General features: G+C 41.3%; 1 protein-coding gene across 3 annotated transcripts in view; it reads left to right on the top strand.

Moving 5' to 3' along the window:
* SLIT3 (slit guidance ligand 3) overlaps positions 1 to 23,398 on the top strand; it is a 479,094-nt gene that overhangs the window by 295,671 nt on the left and 160,025 nt on the right. For 2 of the 3 annotated variants that reach the window (XM_027722165.2, XM_027722164.2), the window contains one exon: positions 10,613 to 10,754. In XM_027722165.2, coding sequence (XP_027577966.2) covers positions 10,613 to 10,754 — 142 coding nt within the window. Of the gene's footprint in view, positions 1 to 10,612; positions 10,755 to 15,864; positions 15,927 to 23,398 lie in introns of those variants that run through there. The other variant, XM_039385199.1, reaches the window with a different exon arrangement.

The raw sequence follows: 23,398 nt of genomic DNA, 5'->3' as shown, positions 1-23,398 counted from the left end.
CTTGGAGAGTCTCTCCTCCAGAGCCACCCCTGACAGAACAGCCTTCCTGGGCCTTTGCCTTTAATGCCATCTGTTCCCAGGGAAAACTCCAAACACGCTCTTCCCCCTGCACAGTTGGTTATTGAGCTCTGGGATGTGTTTGGTGAGACAGTCTCCTACGAGGTACTATGTGTAAGAGGAGAAATTGTGTGGCACCAGAGGATGAACCCCTTGTTGATGTGCTGCACAAAGGTAGCAGGCTGTATTTCACATAGGTAACAGGCTGTATTTCACATAGGTAACAGGCTGTATTTCACATAGGTAACATGCTGTATTTCACATAGATAAAGAAGTGTATTTTGCATAGGTAGCAGGCTGTATTTCACATAGATAGCATGATATATTTCACATAGGTAGCATGATGTATTTCTTCTCTCTCCACCATATTCTTGCCATTCACTGCCACACTGATGTGACAGGAGAAGACAGTACACTAAGTAAAGACTTAGCATGAGTTGAAATACTACCTGTACTCTGATCTTTGGGACTTGTTTATGTTTCATTAGCTAGCAGAGAAGCATCTGGGGGTTCTGGCTTATGCTCTTAGAGCCTTCCAGTCTTTGCCTGGATCAAACCCAGCTTCCTTCCCATGCTCAGATGCTTCACTGTTCAACTGGCCTTTCCTTCTCTGTCTCTCTCAAACACACTTTATCTCTCTGCCTATTTGTCTGTCTCTTGTCCTGCCCTGACCTCCTCCTGATAGTAATTTTATTTCATTTTGCTCTCATATAAGTTTTATTATAGCTCTTTGATTTTTCTTCTCCCTGCTCTTTACTTATTGAAGTTGAAATTAATCTGCATATTGATCAGTTATGTCAAGTCATAATGTGTTTTCTCACCTGCATCAGCGTGGCTGTAAAGCTTTGCCAGCTGAAGCAGTGGGTTTGTGAAGTTTTGCAGTTGTGCCACCAGCAGCCCCTTGGTCTTTTCAGAGCTCTGTGCAGGAGCCACTGAGAGACCCCATTTAGATTTTTTTTATCATTCTGGTTTTCCTAAATATATACATGGGGAAAAAAAAAATACATCTGAACTGCCTGTTTAAGAATAAAGCAGCTGCATTGAGGAGCATTGAATCTCATACTGGGACTGTAGCACACTTCAGCTGCTGTCCAGGTTTGTTATAATTTTATTCAGTAGTTAGATGTATTTTACAATGGACAGTGTTTGAAATGGAGTATGAACATTAGATGAGATTTCTTAGAGTAGACCAGAGATCGATTTTTCTAAGAGTTGATGAAATTTATAAGTGTAAAATATGTGATTTTTAAGTACTTTTCCAAGATAGTTTTTTTTTTATAATGAAAGAAGTGTTCTAGACAAGGAAGGTAGATCAATAAAACATTCCCTTTTTTTATTAGAAGCCATTTTCTCTGATCCTTGATCCTTAGTTACCATTCAGAGGGTCTCCAAGAACCTGAAAGAAGTCAAGATGCAAAATTTGGATTAAATAAGGTAAAATTCAGTCTGAAATTTACTCAAGAGAGAAAGTATTACCACAGACAAGTGTCCAGTGATTTCTGCCTATATAAACCGATACTGATTTTAAGAAAACAGTGGATTGACCCAAATCTCAGTTGAAGATCTAGAGTTTCTGATTCATGTAGTGAGACTGCAGCTGAGGTATAATAAAGAGAAAAATATGTTAGCTTCCTGCTGCTTCATGCAGACTGGGAGCCCTAATGAGGCAGCAGATTTATTTGTTTAGGTGAGGTCAAATGGCCTTAAAACAAAGCTGTTACTCCGTGGCCTGGACCAAGGAGCTCAGGAGATTGTCTTGCTCTGTTTTTTAACTAATAATTTCATAACATATTGTTGAGGAGTAACTGATAAAACAGCACTCTTCAAGCTTAGTGTCTTAATGAGAGCATTCAGGAGATGCCAAAGGAAAAGTGCGTGGGGAGAGGAACTCCCCCCCCCATCTGCTGCTGTTTAAAACTCTGTGCAAGGGTGGATCTGTGGGCTGGGGAGGTGCTGCCAGCAGGGAGGATTGGTGCTCCCTGCAAACTAAAGAGGGGGAAGGACTCTTTGCTAATGCTGCAGGGCAGTGGCAGTGGCTCCTGAGGGAGCCTGAGGGATTCTCTCCATGCTGTCCATCCCAGCTCATGCAGGGAAGGGCTGCTGATGGCCCTCGGTTCTGATGGTCACAGGAACTGGATAAGCAAGCTGGGAGGAGGAGAAGAAGGAGGACTTTTCCTCTGTGTGTGCCAGTGGTCACTTCCTGCCATGTGGGACATCCTCACTGTACAGCTGCTTTATTGCTTTTAGAATGAGCTTGACCATTTCATCCAACTCTGACCTTTCTCCACAAGAGTCACCTGTGGGTCATGTCAGACACAGCATCCTTTTCTTCCTCCCTGTAAAGTTGGTTCTTGCTTTTTCTGGCCATTCAAAGACCCCGTAAGTGCTCTTACAATGAATGGAGTCTAGGCAGGACTTACAGCGTAAGACTTTTAAAGCCTCTTGGTAAAAATTGCGCTTTAAATTTGATCTTGGGAAATTTCTATGGAATGCTGATAGAATTTTTACCTCCTGTTACAATGTGCTACCACAAACTAACATTAATGACCAGTCTAAAGAAACTTTTCAATACTGTGCAGTTGTTAGTTGCTCCTCAAATGAAATCCTGTAGGAGATTTGGAGAGATACTAATTACTATTTATCAGTTTGTTTGTTTGATGTTTCCACTAAGTTTCTAATAACAAATTGTAGTTTACTTTAGCACTAGCAGTTATGTTGTTTTAGACTGTAGGAATTTACTTCTTGACTTGCTTAGTATGTAAGATGCCACATATGGTGCTTTTCATTTGGGGGACCATCTTGCAATTCTGAGGGATAAATACGTATTTATTAAGGCACTTAATACTTCTTTGAGGACTAAAGCTGAAAATTGGCTTTTAATTACAGTAAATTTAGTTTTACTGTTGAAAATGATGTCTTACCTTTCAGTATAATTAGCTTTTTTTTTCCTTGGAACCCTCTGTTCCCCAGAGCAGTATGTATAGTGCCTTAATGCTTATTTAATGATGGCAGGTTGGGGTATAATTATTCAGCCATTGAGCTTTTGAACTGTTGCTGTAAAAATAATAACATGATTAGCTTTTATGTTAATGTCCAAAGCTTGTTTTATTACAAGTTGTGTTGGCAGTATTTTGGTACAGGAAAAAGCTTCATGGCAGTACCACAACTGTGCTCAGAACCAGTTCACACAGAGCAGTGGTGTTAAATACACAGGAACAGGGTTGACTTTGAGGATGTGGACAAGCCTTTGTTTGAAATCTGTAGTTTTTTCTGTTCAATATATGTGTGTGATTGGCAACTCATTTATGGACACACAATTAATGAGGGTAATTAAACCAGGCATAGGGCTGCTTTATGGACAGTGAAATTAGTGATGTTATGTAGTTGCATTACACCTGTGGTGGGTTGGCAGTGGCCCACCACCAGCCACCCTGCTGCTCACACTCCCCCTCCTCACTCTTCTCCTCCTAGGGTGAAACCAGAATCCGCTCCAGCAACTGCTTCCCCTCCTTACTCTCTGAGTTTGCTGCTTGCAGGACTGTCTCTCACACATTTTTAACTCACTCCCTACTGCCTGACAGCATTTTGCCCTTTCTCAGATGCAGTCTCACAGAGGCATCACCACCTTCATGGGCAGGCTGAGCTGTGGAGCCGAAAGGAAGTGTCTGGAACTGCCCCAGCCTCTCCTCACAGCAGCCTCCCTGGCAGCTCTGGGCACCAACAGCACCCTGTACCCAAAGAGAAGGGGTCTCCTGGCCCATTGAATTAACTCCTAGTAACGGCAGGCAAACATGTTCAGGTCAGGAGGTCTGTAAGAATTTTATTCTATAATTTCCAGACACCATAAAGAGCTCGAATGTACCAGGGTCCTCTTGCAAAAGACCGAAGGCAGTGACTCCAGTTTGTCTCAGGACAAAGGCAGGAAAGGTCACTGTTACCCCTCCTTCCTTAGCGTGTTCCAAATGTCAAAGACTTTGGTCCATGGAATCCCCAGGTGGCCCTGGGAAGGGGATGATGCTTCACTTTTCAGTCCTTGCCCACTCCACTGGAAAAAAAAGTGTTTCCTCACTCCAGGTCTGACCAGGCTGGATCCCTTGGATGTCATTATCAGGAGAATAGTCACATTGTGCCAGCCATCCCTGAGCAGCTGTGTGAAGCTGTAATGCTTCTGGCTGGAGTGAATCCCATCTTCCTCCTCCTCCTGAAGAGCCCAGCTGTAGTGCCAAGGCAGGGAAAGCCCTGCTTTAGCTGTGGCAGGATCAAACAAAATCACGTGGTATTTAAAACTCCTTTTCAAGTAGCAGCAAAAAAAACCCAAGGGCTCAAAGCATAGTCTTAAACTTTTCCTATTTCTTCCAGAACTTCATCAAATTTCCTTGTGAAACAGTTCAGGATGGATCACCTGTTTAGAACTGTACTCCCATCATAGTCTTACAATTGATCATGACCATTATCTATCTTTTAACCTAGTACAGGTGGTATCCTTCCACTTAAATAATTTATCTTCCTCTTCATTTTTATGCTTGAATATATTTATAAGTTCTCTGCATTATTTCTGGACCTATTTTTAAGTGTCAGTTCACATGCACCTTTGAGACTGCTGATACAAGTTGAGGAATTGGCATTAATGTGATGAGTGTGCATGGGCAAAAGCACTACAGCTTTTAAGACTTTCTAGTAGCGTTATTTTAGTCTTTGACCTGCTTTGGAAGAGCAAACAATATACAAACCCACAGAACTCTTTTAGGAGAACATGCCTGTGCTGACAGGGCTGGAGAAAGACCTTGAAAAAAAGGCTCAGAGTGGGCACAGGGCATAGGAAATATTCTGCCTTTTCAATCCCTCCTATGGAAGGCTTAGGTGGAATAAATTTCCCCGAGAGAAAACCACCTTTGTCATAGTTTTGCACAGACTTCAGTTGTCTCACAGATTGTTTTATTAATCCTTCAGAAGACAAAATCTAACTGTTCAACCTCAGTGGTTACAGGTGAGCCTCTTTCTTTGTTCTACTTCTTTTCCATTTTGCTTAGAAGTATTCTATATAATTTTGGTGCTATTATTGTTAACGAAATAATTGGAATACTAGTGCTTCTATGATAAGGTAGTGTGAAGTAAGATCTGACTTTCAATGGTGTTGCCTTACTGATAGAGTTTGAAACATGCTAAGTAGGATTTTGTGGAATAAAGTAGTCTTGATCCATTAAGCCAGACCTTCCTTTCACTGCAATTGGATATTTCTGGTTTTACTCCTCGATATTTATTTGTAAACTGATTAGTGTTGACTTTTGCCCACAGAACACTTGTGCTCATGTGCCAGGAATTTTTAACAGATACATTTACTGTTTGGGAACGTTCAGCAAAGCAGTGAAGTAGAATCAAGTAATGAATATTCATGACTAGAAAATTTTTGCATACCATGAACTTGATGGTATTAAAATCCTCAATTAGGGGCTCAAGTTACTAATCACAAATCTTAAAACTGTGCTCAGTGAATAACTGTTGAACAATCATAGATGGAAATATTTGCATAAAGCATTTGCTGCCCATTTATTGTAGAATAAACACATTTGTGCAACTTTTGTCCATTAGAGGAATATCTGCCATCCATAAGGAATGTTGGCTTTGCAGAAGGTCACCTGTGATTCCCTTGCCTGTCCCTCTCTGCAGGACTGTGTGTGCTCAAATGTACCTTTGTGCTGGGGTGCAGACACCAGTCAGGAGCAATACACCTGTTTTAGGTGGCTCTTTGGGTGTGTATCACTGGGAATTTAGTGCAGACTGTAGCTCAGGCAATAACAATTGATTTCAGAGGTCCCAGCATTGTCAGAAGTTCCCATGGGTTATTTAATTAAACCCAAAAAGGTCAGACTATATCCATGGATCTGCAATACTCATAGTGTTTTGTTTATTGATCAATAATTTCATGTCTGGTATACTTAAAATTATGTAAACTCACCACAGATTTTTAACCTGTAAGCCCTGTCAGATTTATCTTAATATCCATTAATATTATTTACAATTAGCTGTGTTTTGCTGGTGGAAAAGAGCTGCTGCAAAGGCGACTGGATAGGTGAGGAGGTAATAAAACACACTACTTAGTGTGCTGTAATTGGGTGTCAGTGAAAATGAGATTATTTAGTTTATTTAGTAATTGCAAAATTTATTTTAGATGCCTGTGACATTTAAACTGTCCATTTATACACCATAACCATTCTATTCTGATAATTATAATATCAGTCTGTTTGCTGCATTTAAAAGGCTAGAAGCTAATTAGAAGCTTATTTGGAAAAAAAGCATTTAATTTCTCTGTAAACTGCTGGGTCCTAAGTCTCTCCTCTTTTCTCTCTCCCCCTAACCCATAGTCTGAGACTAAAATCAAGTGCTGCCAGATATTAACCATCATAATCATTGACCTTGTCATTCCATTACATCAGGCACAAAAAGCATGGTAATTTTTGTTAAATCACGTTCCCGTTTTAGCTTCCACATGTTGTTAGTGTTTTTCTTACAGCAAAATGTATAATTGAGTCGATGATTTTTATCTCTTAGAGAAAAATGTAATTAACGTGGTGAACTAGGGCTGCTGTGTAACAGAAAAGATCTGAGAGGGCAAGATGACAGATCATAAGAACAACTTCAGAAGGGAGATAGATAATATCAATACAACTGGCTTGTCTATGGCCATTTCCTTTTGCTGTATCCACGCCATAAGGAGTTTACTGCACTTGTGGAGGACACAAAGAAATCCTGCAATAATTCTGCCTTTCCTTTTGGAGAAGTATTGGCAGCAAAAGGAAAATCTTTTTTTTTAGATTTCAAATAACCTTTCTTTAGAGGTTGTGTTGCCTCGGGGCCCTTGATGTGTCTGTATGCTCATACTCTGCATACCTGTGAAAGTCATACCCAAATTTTAATAACTTTATATTCCATAGACTACTTAGACTTGTTTTCTTGACGGTTCCTTTCTTTACCAGCTCCCCACAACTATATAAATTTTAAACTGATTAATCACTCTTGGATTTTTTTGTACTTTAATTCTATAGATCTGATAACAATAGATCCTCAGTTAAGTGGAGCTGTTGAATCAGATGTTGAGTGTGTGTGTGTAATAGAGTATTCTGCTCTTTGCCAAGGAGAAACAAGAGAAAGCATTTAATAATAATTTATGCACAAAGTCATTCTATCATTAAATTTTTCAGAAATCTACAGTCTAGATCTCCTTTTGCTCATGAAGAAGAAAGAATTTCACCTGCTCTAAAGGGCTGTACTCCTGGTGCTTAGGGACATGGTTTAGTGGTGGAACTGCAGTGCTGACTTAATGATCTTAGAGGGCTTTTCCAGCCTTAGTAATTTTATGATTCTACTCTTGCTACCTGTTTTTTTCTGCCAGACAGACTTGTGTTTCTGTCTCTTCTCTTTCTTTTCAGAATGCTTTATATAATCCCCTCCTTTCATGCCATTCCTCCAGTGCAGATCACTCTGCAACACTGCCTCACACAAACTGTGGAGGTGCTGAGCCGAGTCCCACTGACTCTTCTAGTGTTGATTTAGATGCAGTAGAGTCAGAAAAGACTCTTTGAACTCCAGCTGGCAATCCATCAGGTGTTTTGATGTTGTGCCCTAACAAAAAGGGAGGGTATTACTTGCTCCTCTAACCCACAGTGATACGTGGTAGTGGTATAACTGTGCAAAATGCATTTTCCCCCTGCTACAAAGCCCCTTCAGAAAGCACATCAGATGTGTGGTGATAAAGGATGCAGGGAAGATTTGACCTTGCTGCCAACTTCTTGCCTCTCAAAGAGCAAGGATTGCTCTGAAGTATTTCTTTCCAGTTGGATAATTTCTCCCTATCCCTAAAAGCTTTCAGTAGCTCGTTTGCACTTCACTCCTCCTTCATTCAGTTTTGCCCATGGCACCACAAGGTAGGCAGGCAGAGAGAAAATGTAAAATATTAGCAGTCAGGTTCTAAGAGCAAATTTCTTGTTCTTAAACTTAATAGAGAGCAGTGCATGTTTTGAGGCAATATAAACTACTTTTGGGAGTAGTCACAGTTAAAATATAACAGAAACCTTAGACTTGCCTTAGATTGGCAAAGCTGGCAATGCTGTTGAGCAGAGCACTGTTAATTTTGCAGGAATTCTATTCACTGACAATGGTGCCCTGCATTTCTGTGGCCAGAAGACAGACCCAAGAGAGCTGCTTGCCTTGCCTGTTATACATGTACTTGTTTAACTAGTGACATTGTTTTGTCTTGTTTAGTTCAAATAGCCACCCCTTAAATACTATATTAAATCCATGGTCATGTGTATAGACTATGTTAAGACAATAATAAGATTTTGAAACTGGACAAGTCAAAGTTCAAGGTTCCTGATAATTATAAATTTGTTTCCTTGGACCATATGCATATGGATTTAGGTTTTAATTGCATTATTGAATTATTTTTTACAGTAGATTTTTGCCCGGATGATTCTTGCAGGTGACACTGAAACAAGCTCTGTGTTGAGATGAAAGACTGTTGATGGTAAACTCCTTATCTGCAGTTGTCCCAGTGGCTGGAAAGAGGACTATGAATGAGACAGGATATTTTAGCAAAGAGAAGGATAATTAGGATCACCTCCTGGTGAAAGCAGCTGCCCACTCTCATAAAGAATGCATTTGACTCTTGCCCATGCTGGAGTGAAAATTTCCTGTGAGATCCTTTTTTTCCTAGATGGTCACTACCTCTGAAAATCTTATTTCTGGATGCCTGGATTGGAGCTCTGGGGCCTGGTCTGCCAAATTGCAGTCACTCACAGCTCTGATTAGCATCAGTGAAAGCTATATTTAAAACACATACAGTGCCATGAAACCCACAGTTTTGTCCTGCTGTCCTGACAGAAAGTCAGGTGGTGACCCAATAAAAACATTTCAAACCCGTTACTTGAACTTGGCAACACTTTGCACACAGTTTAAATGGTGATCTTACCCTGAAACTTGGTAGTGTATTTTAATACAAGGCAGTTCTGTCATCCCTGGTTACAAAATAATATTGAAAGGGGATGACAGCTTGCTTGAACTCAAGGAAATTCAGACAAACTGCAGTGACTTCCCTTCAGAATTCGGTACCTTTCTGACGGAAGGCATGATTTTGCAGTAATTGCCTTTTGCTTTCCAGCAAGTGTAAAGTCAATCTGTAGAAGTTTTCAGCTGATGCCTCTTCAAACTGTACCTGCCTGTCAAAATAATGATACTTAGAGGTGCCACTGAATGGCTTTCCCATGGTGGCTTTTCCGTGCTGTTCACAACGCTTTGCAAACAGGAACGTGAGTAGTCTTGATGTACAAGTTGACGTTGTTGTGCACAGTTAAGGGCTAAACTGAGCATAAATCAAAGGCATAAATCAAGAGAGACAATTTATAAGAATTTTTATAACAATGTAGTTGTCATAATGAACATTGGATTGCAAGTTGATGCAAAAAAATATTCTTTTGACTTTTTGTCACCTGCAGTTTTAATTCATGGATCATATCATAGATCTTTTCCAAGACAAATCCCAAGAATGCACAGATTTGTGTATAGTTGTTTAATGGTTTTACTTGTATTTGTGATTTGACAGCTATGATATTTTAGTTTTTCCAACCAAAAGGCTGATCTGCCACGACTTTTGTCACTTTTTACCACCTCAAGCCTTCACATTCAGCTGTGTCTGAGGTTCCTTGTGTACATGTACTTTGGAAATATGACTCACTATAAATAAACTGATAACTGCTACATCTTGATAACCTCCATTAGCATAGCAAACCCATTTTGTCTATGGCTAAGTGTATGCATATATCAGAACTTCCAGTGTAAGAATCATAACCATTTGAGTAAAATTGACATAATTGCTACAGTTTCAAAAAAAACCTTGATGACACCTAATTAAACCTGAATCTTATGAATTGACTAAAATGGATATAGAGCAATGTCCTCGTGCTACACCTTCGCTCTGTGAGAAGCTTTGTGTCTGTTGATGGTATTACTAACTCAAGGAAGGGTTTGAAGGTTTGAACTCATATATTTCTAAATTCTTTTTGTGTTTCCGTTAACTGCATTGTCTAATCTTGAAAAAACTGGCTTTCTGTTTCCGGTCTGATGCCATAACATGTTACCTCATTTCAAAAACAGAAGTCATCATCGATGACAGTCTTCTCTCAGTATGTAAAAATACTCAAGAAGTGTTTGTGTAACAGAAACTTCTAAACAGAGATAACTTTTGGAAATACTACTTGATCCTGAGGCTTAATTTTGAAATCTTTGAATAATTTGATAGGGCTGATCATGGAGGAGACCAAAGAAGTGTTCATGAGGGAAAGAGATTGATAGACTGGAGACTGAGGAGGAATAAGAACACAGTAACTTCTACACATTTTTCTCTGCAGTTGATGTGTAGCACATTATGTTCACTGAATCCAAATAAATTATTACTTTATACAGTAAAAGGATCTGGAAAACTCCAAGCCTGATGTATTTAGTTGTTAAAATCTCAGCCGATCATTTTTTAAAACTAACGTTCAATGTTTTCGTTCTGTCTCAGGTTCCCAGTCTGAACCTCCCTCGTGCAGTGCCAGTTCCATCACCTGCCCATCTGCCTGCACCTGCAGCAACAATGTAGTGGATTGTCGAGGAAGGGGCTTAACAGAAATCCCAGCTAACCTGCCAGAGGACATTTGGGAAATGTAAGTGCCAGTGTAATGCATTCTTTTCCTTGTCTCTCCATTTTTATTCTGTGTCTGGGCCTCCTGTGTGGAAGAAAGGCACATGTTTTGAAAACTATTCTGTTATCAGGTGTAGTGTAGTTGTTCTCTTTGCTTTTGTTCTTTTCATCTAAGAGCTCAAAACATTCTTTATTTTAATTTAAGGTATTATTTGACGTTGCCCTACCTAAAAGCGAGATGAAGTTCTTGGTGTATTAAGTTCAGATTGTGTTTGCATCTCACAAACCTGGAATTACATTTCTGTAGTCAGTAAAAGAAACACACAGTCCTTTTTTATTTCTAGTTAGTGATTTCCCCATGAGATGGAAGGATGTCTCAGTAGCTTGGCAGAATGCATTTATAATGAATTAGGACATCAGAGCACATTGTCCCTGCTGATTTTACCTTCTATTTCTTGTCTTCCACATTTTGTTATTCCCAGTTCTTTAACAGCTTTGTGACTTGTGTGGTGAAGTTAGATGCTAGTTTTACAGACTTATTTGTCTTTACTACCTTTAGGAATCGGAATCTTCTATTTCTGTGTCCATGACTTTGTACTACTGTGGTCCTGAAATACTGTTACATTAAACCAGTTTGCTTTTGGTTAGTCCATAGGGAATGCAGATCAATTCTTTTCCTATTTAGGTGCTTGTCACACAGAGTTTTCTGACATCCAGCCAGCTTTTACAGTCTTCACTGTATGAACTCAAATATTGGGTAGTCACCGGGCTCATCCATCATCTTCTTGCTGTAGAAATACTGCTACATAGCAAACTTCACTACAATAAAGAATAAATTCATAGGATCACAGAATGTTAAGGAAGGGATCCTAAAGACCATCTCATTCCACCCCTCTGCCATGGGCAGGGACACCTTCCACTAGCCCAGCTTGCTCCAAACCCCATCCAACCTGGCCTTGGACACTTCCAGGGAAGGGGCAGCCACAGCTTCTGTGGGCAACCTGTGCCAGGACCTCATCACCCTCACAGGGAAGGATTTTTTCCTAATATCCCATCTAACCCTGCCCTCTGGCAGTTTCAAGCCATTCCTCATTGTCCTGTCACTCCAGACCATTGTCCACAGTCCCTCTCCAGCTCTCCTGGAGCCCCTTTAGGCCCTGGAAGTGGCTCTCAGGTCTCCCTGGAGCCTTCTTGTCTCCAGGTGAACCCCCCCAGCTCTCCCAGCCTGGCTCCAGAGCAGAGGGGCTCCAGACCTCTCATCGTCCTCTGGACTCTCTCCAACAGGAGCTCCCTGTCCTTTTTACCCTGTGGGCCCATGAGCTGAACGTGGCGCTCCAGGTGGAGTCCCACAAGAGAGGAGCAGGGGGGCAGAATCCATCCCTTCCTTCACCCTGCCGGTCGTGCCGCTTTGGATGCGGCGCAGGACACGGGTGGCTCTGAGCTGTGAGCACTCACTGCTGGGTCATACTGAGCTCCTTCACAACCAACACCCACAGTCCTTCTCCTTGGGGCTGCTCTCAATCCATTCTCCACCCAGCTTAGGATTGCCCTGACCCAGGTGCAGGGCCTTGCTTTTGGCCGTGTTGGACTCCGTGAGGTTTGCACGGACTCACCTCTCCAGCCTATCCAGGTCCCTCTGGATGGCATCCCTTCCCTCCAGTGGGTCAACCACAACACCACGTTTGCCATCTTGGTGCTTTTGGCAAACCTGCTGAGGATGCACTCAATCCCACTGCCCATGTCAGCAGGGATGTTACACAGTGCTGGTCCCAATATCCAACCCCAAGGAGCGTTGAATTCAACTAGTTCTTGTATTTCCTTTTAACTCAGTATTTCTTTATAAGCCAAATTGTGTCTGACAAGAACCCTTGACTGACAAACTGTTCTACAGAAGTGAAACACAGAGCTGTTGCTCTAACACAGTTATTAAAAGTGACCTACATTTCACTCTGTTTCAGTATTAATTAAAGATCTTTTATTCAGCCTTCCTACCTTTCTTCATTAGCATGGGTAGGCAGAAGCTTCTCTGACAAAGCTGCCAACGAGTCCTAAAATTGTTTTTGTTGATAAAACCCTGTCACAAAACAGGTAACTCACTTGTCATGGGACATAAATCAAGCATCATATAGCACTAATTTTCCCTTGCTGCTGACCTCTGCCACATGTAACTTTAGAGGTCTGTTGTGTTACCCCTTTTTCTCAAGGTGAAGATCTTCATGTCAAGAATGTTTATTATGAAATAAAAAATTTAGGAAAGCCAGAAATCTCTATCCCAGACTGGCTTTTTCATAATTTCATAAAGTAGGTAGCAAGAATGTACAGAATGCAATTCATTTTTTCATAAAGCTTTGTGTTCAGTGGGGAGCTGACATCAGCAGCCAAATTGACTGAGGAAAAATGAGTTACAAGAAATTGAAGCTGAGGAATACAGACTGTGTACTGAATGCTATGAAAGATTCTCTGCTTACAAAGTGGTTCTCTTGTGCTTTTCAGTGGAGAAATGAACAGTGCACGTTATAGAGAAACACATGAGAATAAGCAGAGAAAAGTTTTGCATGAATACTTGGATGAAAACAAAAGTCATTAAGCACCTGGAGGCATATACTGACAAAGAAATACCAAAACAAATATGGCTTGGTGGTTTGTTGGAAATGAACAATATAGTCATTTCACTACATTGAAACAGCATCTACAATAAAAGGAGAAGTTGCATTTATTTAGAAAGGGTGCATGCAAGGTAAATAGAGAGCTTAGAGTGAATGCAGAATGGACTTGACCTTGCAGAGGTATAGGGAAGGAGGGATGACCAACTGGTAGGAGACAGTCTCCAAAGAATCTGATTTTCTGCTCAGACTTCATTGCAGCCTTGCAGCCAGTGCCTGTCAGAGTGAGTGACTGCTCAGCCCATGGAGACAGCAGAGCCAAGGCTGTAGCAGAGACTTGTTAAAGCCTGAGCTCCCAGCTGTGCCTGCAAGAGTCACTGCCCTGCAGCTTGTGGGAGCTCGGAAGGATGTCGTGAGAAACAGGAGGGCAACAAGTGTGGCTTTCCCTCAGAGCATGGTTTGGGCTGCTGTTGGCTCAGGACATGGGCTGGATGGGTCCACGCTCTGGCACTGCTGGGTTTATGCCAGGGAAAGGACAGCTTTCCTGCATGCCCAGGTGTGGGGCACTGTAGTGTTTCAAACAGTGTTTCCTTCAACATCCTACCTACCAGGTCTGTTTGATGCCTCCTAGTACGGGAGAGGGATCAGTAACTCCCTATTCATTTTTCCCCCTCTTACCACACTTTCCCTCTAACCTTTCTTTAGAATGAAGTTTTCATGCTATTTGTCTATCTCAGACCACTCTACTCATTCTTTATTTATCACCTCAAGCGAGGCTGTATTTTAGGATATGAATTCTGAACAGCTTTTGTCTGAGAATTTTGTACACTCTAAAACAGTAGTGCAGGGACTACCACTCCTACCTTTGTGCTTTATAATAGTTAGTGTAAGACCCTCCTGAGTGAAAGCAGGGCACAGCCCCCCAAAGCCTGGCCCTCCTGCTCCTGGCTGGTCTCGAGGGTGCTCATGCTGAGATGCCTGAAGGTGCCACAGCAGTGACCACTGGCACTGGGCACTGCTTGTCTGAAGGATCTTAACGTTGTTTGAAAGGAGGATTGATTTAATTGCTTATACTAAAGGCTGGATTGTGGTTGAGATGCTTGAAAGAATAAAAACTAGCTGGGCTAGTATGGAAACTTGGGAAAAGAAGGCTGAACTCAGATCAGGAAACAACCAAACACATGGAGGAGAAGGTTTGGGAACAAAGGAAATCAAGACAGGCTGAGCAAAGTGCTGTGAGTCTGAGAAGGTGAGAAATATTTGGTGATAAGGCCTGAGATTGCTGTCAGTGAGTCTGGGGCACAGGGTGGGCCCTGTGGGGATGTGACAGGAGAGCTGGGACATTGGGGTTGGGCAGGGTTTGTGGCCAGGACAGAGTGATGCAGGTAAAGATGGAGCCAAGGAGTCTCTTCCCATCAGAAAGCACATGTATCTTCCAGAGCCTTCCTGCTTTGTCACCATGTACTTGGGAAACCCAACAACAATTTGTGTGTCTGTCCCTGTGCACTAGTGACTGTCTAGGCAGAGATTAACTGTTAAACTCTACACAGAGATTTCCTGCTTTCACTGCTGCTGTTCCAGTTTTAGACAGCACTGCAGAGGTCTAGGTCTCATACTTCTGTTACACCTAAGTTTCGACTTTTGATTATTAATTAAATTATATTTTAATTAAATATATTATTTTTTTAAAGTAAAAGAAAAATCAGAGAATTACAAAATTAACATTTTTAGCTGCAGTCTTCATTCAGAGCTTTTATATACATTTGTTGTGGTATTCACTCTAACAACAGCACAGTCTCACGTTGCTCTTAAAAGTCTGGATTGATTCCTTGCTGTCTAGGGATGTATCATGGATGTATAGTGAGGGAACCTGTGCATATAGGGTCTGTTTACTTGTTGCAGAAACAGGAAAATTGTAAAATGGGGACTGTGGGGAAGACGATCTCATGAATGCTGTTCAGAGAACTGTGTTGTCTCTTCTTGCCAGGGGTTTTATTAATTGATTCTGAGCAAGGGACTTGCACAGATTTTCCTGGGTGGTCACTAGTGATGTAATCCTCGGGCTGTGGCTGACTCAGCTGAGACATTCACCAGTGCTGAGGACTCACAGCTGCAGCAAGAGTCAATAGGAGCTGTGCTGTGAACACATTGTGCTGTGCAACGCTAATTACTCTGGAAAGCCAAGTCTCAATTTGTAAGTCTGCAGACTTACAAATCAAACTCCACAATCTACAGTATATCCTTAGACCTTGAAAGTGATCTTAGATCAAACTTGGGCTTTCTCATATCAAATTTGCTTTATTACTGTTAATTAACCTGTACCATACTCTCTGCCTGGTGAGATTAAGAGAAATATAATTATATAAGGCAAGGGTAATGCTGGATAGGATGTGTCTGAATCACACACGAGGACTGTTTGGTTAAGTGCTGATGTAATTGCTCCAGACAGAGTAAAGAGGCTGTCAGTCCCTCAAGGAAAAGTGCTGCTTAGGCACCGTGTCTGGTGAGAGAACAGCCACAGCTCCATCTGACAGCTGAGCAGAGTAAACCAGGATGGCAGCCTTCCCCCCAGCACCTAGGTTTGGCTTAAGGTCAGTTTTAGTCACTTGTTCTGCGTTGGTTTAGTTTATCATTCTCACTCCTGGTAGCTGAATTGGTGACTGATATTTTTGGGGGTGTGAGCAGTGCGTGGTTTTGGTGTGTAACTCCTACTCTTGGGAAAAAATCCGGGGTTTGAGCACCCAGGAAGGATCTGGTGTGCTTAACTGTTGGTTTCCTAATGGTTCTGGCAAAATGAACACAAACCTAATTGTCAGCAAGGCAATCACTTTGAAATGTGATGTTCTACTTGTTCTAACTGTGATGAATGCTTTCCTGACAAATTTAATAGAGAATTGCTGTCATGAGGGTACCACCGTGCTGGGCAGTGTTTCAGACAGACCTGCAGATAGACAGGTTTGCTCTGATTGTTGTTTCCAAGATTGTCTCAGGAAGAAATTCCCTTCTCTGTTCTTTAATAGGAGTGTGTATTTCAGGAGAGCCAGGAATCTTTATGAAGCTTTCGTGATTTGATGAACAATTTCTGGGCATTTAAATTATTGGTACATTCAAAGTGAATTTTCCACCAATTAAAATAAAATCAGAAAAGCTATTATAAAAAGGTTGAGCACTGGTAACTATTTATTATAGTAAGATTATTTCTTTTTATATAAAATTAACTGCTCCACAACATTTTCATGTTTATTAACAACTAACTGTGAAGTTCTCAGCTTCTTAAAGGCAGGATTTTTTTCTTTTACCAGGAATATAAGCGTGTAGAAACCGTAAACTTCGTGGATTAAGGAATGACAGTTTTGCATTTAACACTTTTCTTCCTCCTAAAAGAAAATTATAATAATTTTCCCAGGCTTCCAGTAAATACTGCAGCTGAAGCCAGCACAGTATTTCTGAACACTGTAGTAAATGTTCCATAATTGCCTCTGGTGGCAAGTTCTCTGGCTGGGGAATCAGGTTGGCTCCTGTAGTTGAATCATATAATATGATTTTCATTCACTGCTGTAAATTGGCTCTGGACAGCTTCACATGTCAAACTTGACTACTATTTTCTGGATCTCACCAGGCAAACTGTGTCACTCACTCCTTGCATTCAAGAGAGGTTTCTGTTGTCGGGCCAAGAAATATGTAGGAAATATTCTGTGAGATCAAGACACAAAAATAATAAAGAAATAACAAAATATTTTAGATTGAGAGTCAGTGGAGAAACAAATATATGAAAAATGAGAAGAATAAAGGTATATTTTGTGCTGAGAATGATTAAGGAAAACAGAAACCTGTGTTTTAGAAACAAGCAGTAACAGCAGGGAGTTTCTGCTGCAAGATCAAGGCAGGACTTATTTCTTACATCTTTTCTTTCATTTCTAAAATTAAGTGTATCTAATGTCATCTGTAGAGACAAGATGTTTTTATTTTGATAAATCTAGATTTCATACACATGATGATGTCCCTTTTGGCCGTATCATTTTTTACCCTCTTCACTACTCTTTATAATTGTGAGATTTCTTCTAAAAAAGGTTATGTACAAGTTAATTTACTCAGCCAAGCTGTGTAGGAGTGCACTTACAAGGTTTGTAAGTTTGAGCTTGTCTTGGTTTTTTGATTTGGGTTTATTTTTGGGTATTTATCTTTTGTGTATGTGTGTTCTCTTTTCGCCAGAGGCATCACTTCAGTCCAACAGGAACATAAATTAATAATTATTAATAAAAATGAACGGTATAACCAAAAAGGCACATATCTTTTATCTAATACAAATTTCACTGCAAAGCTCCTGTGTTGCTAAGCAAAACAAGGAGATTGTAATGTATAATGAGTATATACATCCTTAAAGCCAATTATGAAGGGGAGAAGCAATCACAGAAAATAAAATAGGGAGCATAAAATCTTAATTTTGACATAAAATATAGTAATCAGATTTTTTTTACTGGATGAAACACTAATTGTCTTTTGGCTTACATGTGTTCTCCTGTTTATTTTGCTTAAAAAATTAGGAAAAGAAGGAAGTATTTGAGGAAAGTTTATAGTCAAATGCCATAATCCGTTTTGTTGACAAAAGTATTACAGGTGGCAGAACTTCAACTACTGGAAAGCTATTTAATTTTTCTACTAATTTCCGGTGTTCTGCCTTTTTTTTGTCAGTATTTGTAAATGTGTAATAAAAATAGATGTTACAGAATGTATGGAGCTCTTTAAAAGTAAGTTAGAGATTAAAGAATTACTTTTTTTTCTTTTCTCTCAGTTAACTTTCTTCCATTTCCAGCAAGTCTAAAAGTATATTTTTGTGTTACAGCTTGACAAATATCTTGCAAACCAAGTTGAAATCCTCAAATCCCTGAGCTAGGGATAGCATTGTGACAAAATTTGGAGAGCAGTCTGGGCTGGAATTTTCTTGAAGTAATTGGAAGCCAATAGAGGGTGGTTGGGACTGACCTACTCAAGCACTAATGAAATAATAATGGGATGTGTTACGGGGTTAGTCTTTCTGGGACCTCACAGAGCAAAAACTTGTTCTCAGGAACGCAAACATTCTGAGTCTTGTCTGTTAAAAATCATTCCTGCTGCTTTACATTCAAGAAATGTAGCCATAGGTGAGTGATTGCTTTCCCATAGGCCCTGTAGAAACCATCTTTCTCCCAGATTTGACTTAAAGCTTCAGAAAAAAAAAAAAAAAAGAAGAAAAACCCCCAAACCAAAACAACCCCCCCCCAAAAAAAATCCAATTAAAAAAAAATAACAACAGAAAGTGTTCAGCAAAGGTCTAAGGTTGAGTCAGGCTCAGAGCAGATGCTCTGCTGTTGAACACGAGAACCTCATCTCTGTGGGATGGTCTCTTTGGAGCCTTCTGAACTGGAATCTCTAGGTCTGAACTGGAACAATGGGGTGTCACAAAAATCCAGGAGTGAGATCCCTGTCGCTGCTGTTTGCTAGACCACAACATCTTGGAAACACACACACACACACATGAACTGGTGTGTGCTGGTTGAATGAGGTGTGTAACTGGGCTGCATTTCAGCAGCAGGGAGCTGGAAATTCCCAGATTTCTCCAACCTAAGGACTCTGTGTCTTGGATTTGTGTTCACAGCCTGTATACAGGTAAAATTCTTCCTGTAAACCCTGATCCCAAGTCCAGTGACCCAACAAAGTCTGCTGAGATGGGAACAGGGAGGCATTATTTTGTATTCTACCCCAAAACAGCTTCTGTTAAACCTTTGAGATCCTCACTGGTGGTGGCTCTGGGGAGCTCAGCTGGAGTCCCTGGTTTTACAGCTGGGCACAACCCAGAGCAGGTCCTGCAGTGGTGGCATTGCAGTGGCAGGTGCTGGGTGAGGCCCTGCACCCTCACTCCAGGGATGAAGCAAGGAAAATACATGAATGAGTCTGGCAGGGGGTATAACAACGAGAGGTTGTGAGAAGGACCAAAAATTCCGACCGGGAATGTGGAGTGTCACAGTGGTAGATGGAGAAACCTTGAGGTTTGGCAGTGTAATGCTGCATTCTGGTGTTTATGTGGTTAGAGGTACATTGCTGTGATGTCAAAAAGTGTTTTGCAAAATACCAGTCTAAGGATTTCTCTGATGTCTTCCTGTTTGTCTGTACTGCACTTAATGCAAGATCAACGTGCTACAACAGAGCTGATGGATTCATAATGCAGCTGCCATTGCAAATTCAGCATTTACCAGCTGATACCTGACCAAATGCTCAGTTACACAATTGTGACAGCTGAAACTAGATTCACTGGGGCATGTTAGAAGATCCAATATCACTAGCACTACTTTCAGATGAGCAGGGAACATATCAAAACATCTGGTTTCATTCTGAAAGATGTCTTCTGGTGAACAGAATTATCTGTGTAAGTTCCTGGGTAGATTTAGTTGACAACTCAGTTCATTGTTGGTAGGATTTTGTCTGTTGAATGTCTGCCCTCAGGTGAGTTGTTAATAAGCAGCCCTGTCTAAAACTATAGCAGGAGCTTGACAGCCAGACTCTGAAAATCAGCACCAAACAGAATATGAAGGGAAATTCTAGTTATCACCTTGTATTACTATAGGTGGATGGTTTAATGGCTCTCAGCTCTTCAGTTCCTAAGGCAGCCTCAATGAGAGGGATCTATAATGCAAATTATTAATTTTATTTGGAAGTCATTCAGGTGCTGCGATGAAAGGCAGTACTATAAAAGTCTTGGAGGACCATATGTGTTTAGAGGTTTTACAGTGGTGGTAGAGTCTCTGGCTGGGGCAGAGGCTGAAGGCTTTAACTCTGTTGAAACAAGCAGTAAGCACAGACATTTAAAATGCTGCATGTCCTGCCATCCTAAAGCTCTTCATTTTCTACCTTAGAACTGAGGGGTGAGAGACACAAAAGGCTGTTCCTTGGGATGTAGGTCCATAAACACTTTCCGAAGCAGCAGGACTGCAGGGGTTTTGCCTTGCAGAGCAGTGCCCAGTTCTGGGGTTTGAGGAGTGACAGCTGTGGCTTCTGCATGTTTTGCTGCTGAATGAGCCACAGGTTCTGACTGTAACTGCAGGGCAGGATTCCTTCCTTCTTGCCCAGCAAGGGTCTCTCTGATCCAGGGCTGTCTTTGGGTAAATACTTCAGTGCAGCTGGCCAAACCTGTTGTGCATGGTAGGAATAAAGCTTGTCTTTCAAAGGAAGAGGCAAGAAAGGCATCAGGGCAGGGACCAGATCTAGCTCATATTTGTAGTAAGGAGATCAGATTTTAAGTGTGACTTATTCATCTTAAATACTGAAAATACATCTGTGGGCTTTCCTTCATCAGTCAAAAATATATGATAAGATACAAAGCACAAAATATGAGATAAAGGTGAAATAATGGTCCAAGCAGATTTTTTTAATCCAGTTGTTTTCAGTCCTTGACAAGCAGGAAAAGTCTCTCGTGACTGTTAAGTGCTCTAGAAATTTCCTCCTTCCTGATACAAACGTTTCTCCCCAGCCCTGGGCTCTGTCACTGTGGTGGATGCACACGCTCCTCGTTTCCCTCAAACAGTCCCTGCAAATCCCTGCTTATAGGGCAGGGGAAAATAAGAGGAAAGGGAGGGTTTTGCCCTTCCCAACAACCTCCATGCAGGTTGTGTGTGGCCTGCCAGGCAGGAGTGTGCTACAGGTTCCTGCTGCACACTCACCTGATCTTACCTTTTGGCTCTCTCAGAGATTGCTTTGGTTCTTGGCTGCCTGAGCAATGCAAGCCCCAAAGAGCCCCATCCCTGGGAGCAGTCTGGCTCATCCACTCGTTTTCTGGCTCCCAGCAGGGAAGTCGGTGGCTGCCCGGTGCAGGGGGTCGTTTGTGACACGTCTCAGGCAGGAGCTCGGTGGCACCGCTAACAGAGCGTGGCTGTCTCATTTGTAGGCTCTATTCATCTGACAGCTGAGAATTATCAGTACTGATGCTTCACTCCCTCTCTCTTTTTCTCCAAGGTAGTGATTTGTCTGTGTTATGGGTAGGTAAGCTTGACAAAACATTACACATTAGCAGCTGAGACGGTGTTTGAAATGGGAAAATTGCTGGCAAACCGCTCCATTAGAGACCCAAATAACAAATTCTTTCTTTCCCTCAAAGAAAGGGAGATAGTTAAGGCCCAAATTAATACATCTGTCTCCCCCACTCTGCAGGGGGAATCACTCTTCAAGACAAATGGCTTCGTCACTCCTGAGTGTGAGCTGGCTCTGCTCAGCCCGCGTTAAGCAGAGTTTTTTTATCCTTTGTGTTTCGCCGTCCTGGGCTGAGCAGTTACAGGCACCACGTGAGGAGGTGATGAAAAGATTTGCACCTCAGTGAACTCTGAGATGGATTAGCATGGGAATTCGAGTGCCTATTCTTTACTCTGGGATAGTTTTTCATCTTTAACTGCATGGTTTCCCCCTGTTTGTTTTGGATTTTTTTTTCTTTGATATGTTTACTTTTTGCTGTCATTGCTGCAAAGTCATTTAAAGAGAGTGGGAAGAGGGAGGTCTTTACCCTGTCTAACATCATGTTGTTACAAGAAAAATGTATCTGAATCCGTTGAGCCCTCATACTTTCCAATCTCTTGATGATATATTGGAGAATAGAAAGGAAATTGTTCTTGTCCTTTGATGTTGTTGTCAAAGACACTAAAATAAAGCTTGGAGAGGCAGACAGAGCGTTGCTGGGTGTCAGAAGGGGGGAGACACGCTTCAATTCATCTCAGCACTCAGCTGGCAGCAGGAGACATGGCACAGGGAAACTGGGAACTGAACGGAGGAACAAAAGCTGCTGGGAGTTTGAACAGGGCCAATTTATTGTATCAGTGTCATGAATTCTACTTGTCGAGTCATGTGAGCAGATCTGAGGATGAAATACCAGAGGAGAATCGAGGGAAATTTTCTTGAGTTGTAAGAAATCTTAATGCAGGGATTAGTAGTTTAAATTATGAAAATTTACCCTTTTAGGGCTGTGTGTCTTGTACACATTTCTCAAATGTGTTGTAAAATTATTTTATGGTATATTCTGATAACACCACCCAAAAATGAACTCCCTATGCTGCTTTGCACTAGCACAGATGGTTTTATAGTGTATGACAGCACTCCATAGTCTGCAGGGATGGACCATGAAAAGCACAGTTTTCCAAAGGTCATGTTCTAGGTAAACCAGGTAGTTTTCTCTGAAATAAAATGTGGTGGTAAAATTTAGATTAGCTGTTCAATTTTTGGAGGAAAGAATGCCAACATAGGTAGGGACTGTGTTTTTCACTTTATTTCAAAGATGGCACCTCTAACAGCAGTTTCCCATTATGTCATGAACAACACTGTTTTATAATTAAGCCTTCATCACCCTGAAATTGCCAACACCCCTTCTGGCAGAACCTAGTGTTTCTTGAGATTTTTAATCCTCTGCTGTCCTTGACATGTCATTTACGAGCTCAGATGAGGTGAAAGCACAAACTATTAATCCAAACAATGTGTTTTCTGCTATTTTAGTTGTGTAAGTGCATTGTGTTTTTCAGGCTGTGCCTGCCAATCTATAATTAAAACACGTGCTTGTTTAATGCGGCGTATTTAATGCAGCACAAGCACTTATTTAATGCTCCAGGATTGGCTCTGTTTTGTGCCCAAGTTGGAGCCCACCAGCAAACACACCCTGATGAGAGCCCGTGGTGCTGCCTGTGCTTCCCTGGTAGCATCTGCAAGATGTAGTGCACTGAGCAGGATGGCTGCTGTGTAGTCTTTAGTCCTTCATTTACAGAGAGCTTCAAAAATGTAAGGTCTGAGGTGAAACTACAGCAGCAGATGACACCAGCCTTGTCCATCTATTTCTGTACAGGCCATCTGCTGTAAATCCTGTAGGAATGGGTGAAGAGTTCAGCAGTAGTTTCAGAAGGCAGCTCTCTCCAAGAACTCCTGTTCCTCTCTTCCTCTCCACCTTTTCTGGAAATTTCTGTGTTGGTTTTTTTTTTTTTTTTTATTATTACTTGGGACATGTGGCTATTCCAATTTTGTATTTTTTTCACCCTACGAGAGGAAAATTCTGTGTGTA

This window comes from Pipra filicauda, unplaced genomic scaffold (genome assembly GCF_003945595.2).
Source record: "Pipra filicauda isolate LSUMZ 115617 unplaced genomic scaffold, ASM394559v2 scaffold3_size10097308_pilon, whole genome shotgun sequence".
Lineage (NCBI taxonomy): Eukaryota > Metazoa > Chordata > Aves > Passeriformes > Pipridae > Pipra > Pipra filicauda.
The sequence above is the reverse complement of the archived record's forward strand: the minus strand, read 5'-3'. Positions and strand labels throughout refer to the sequence as shown.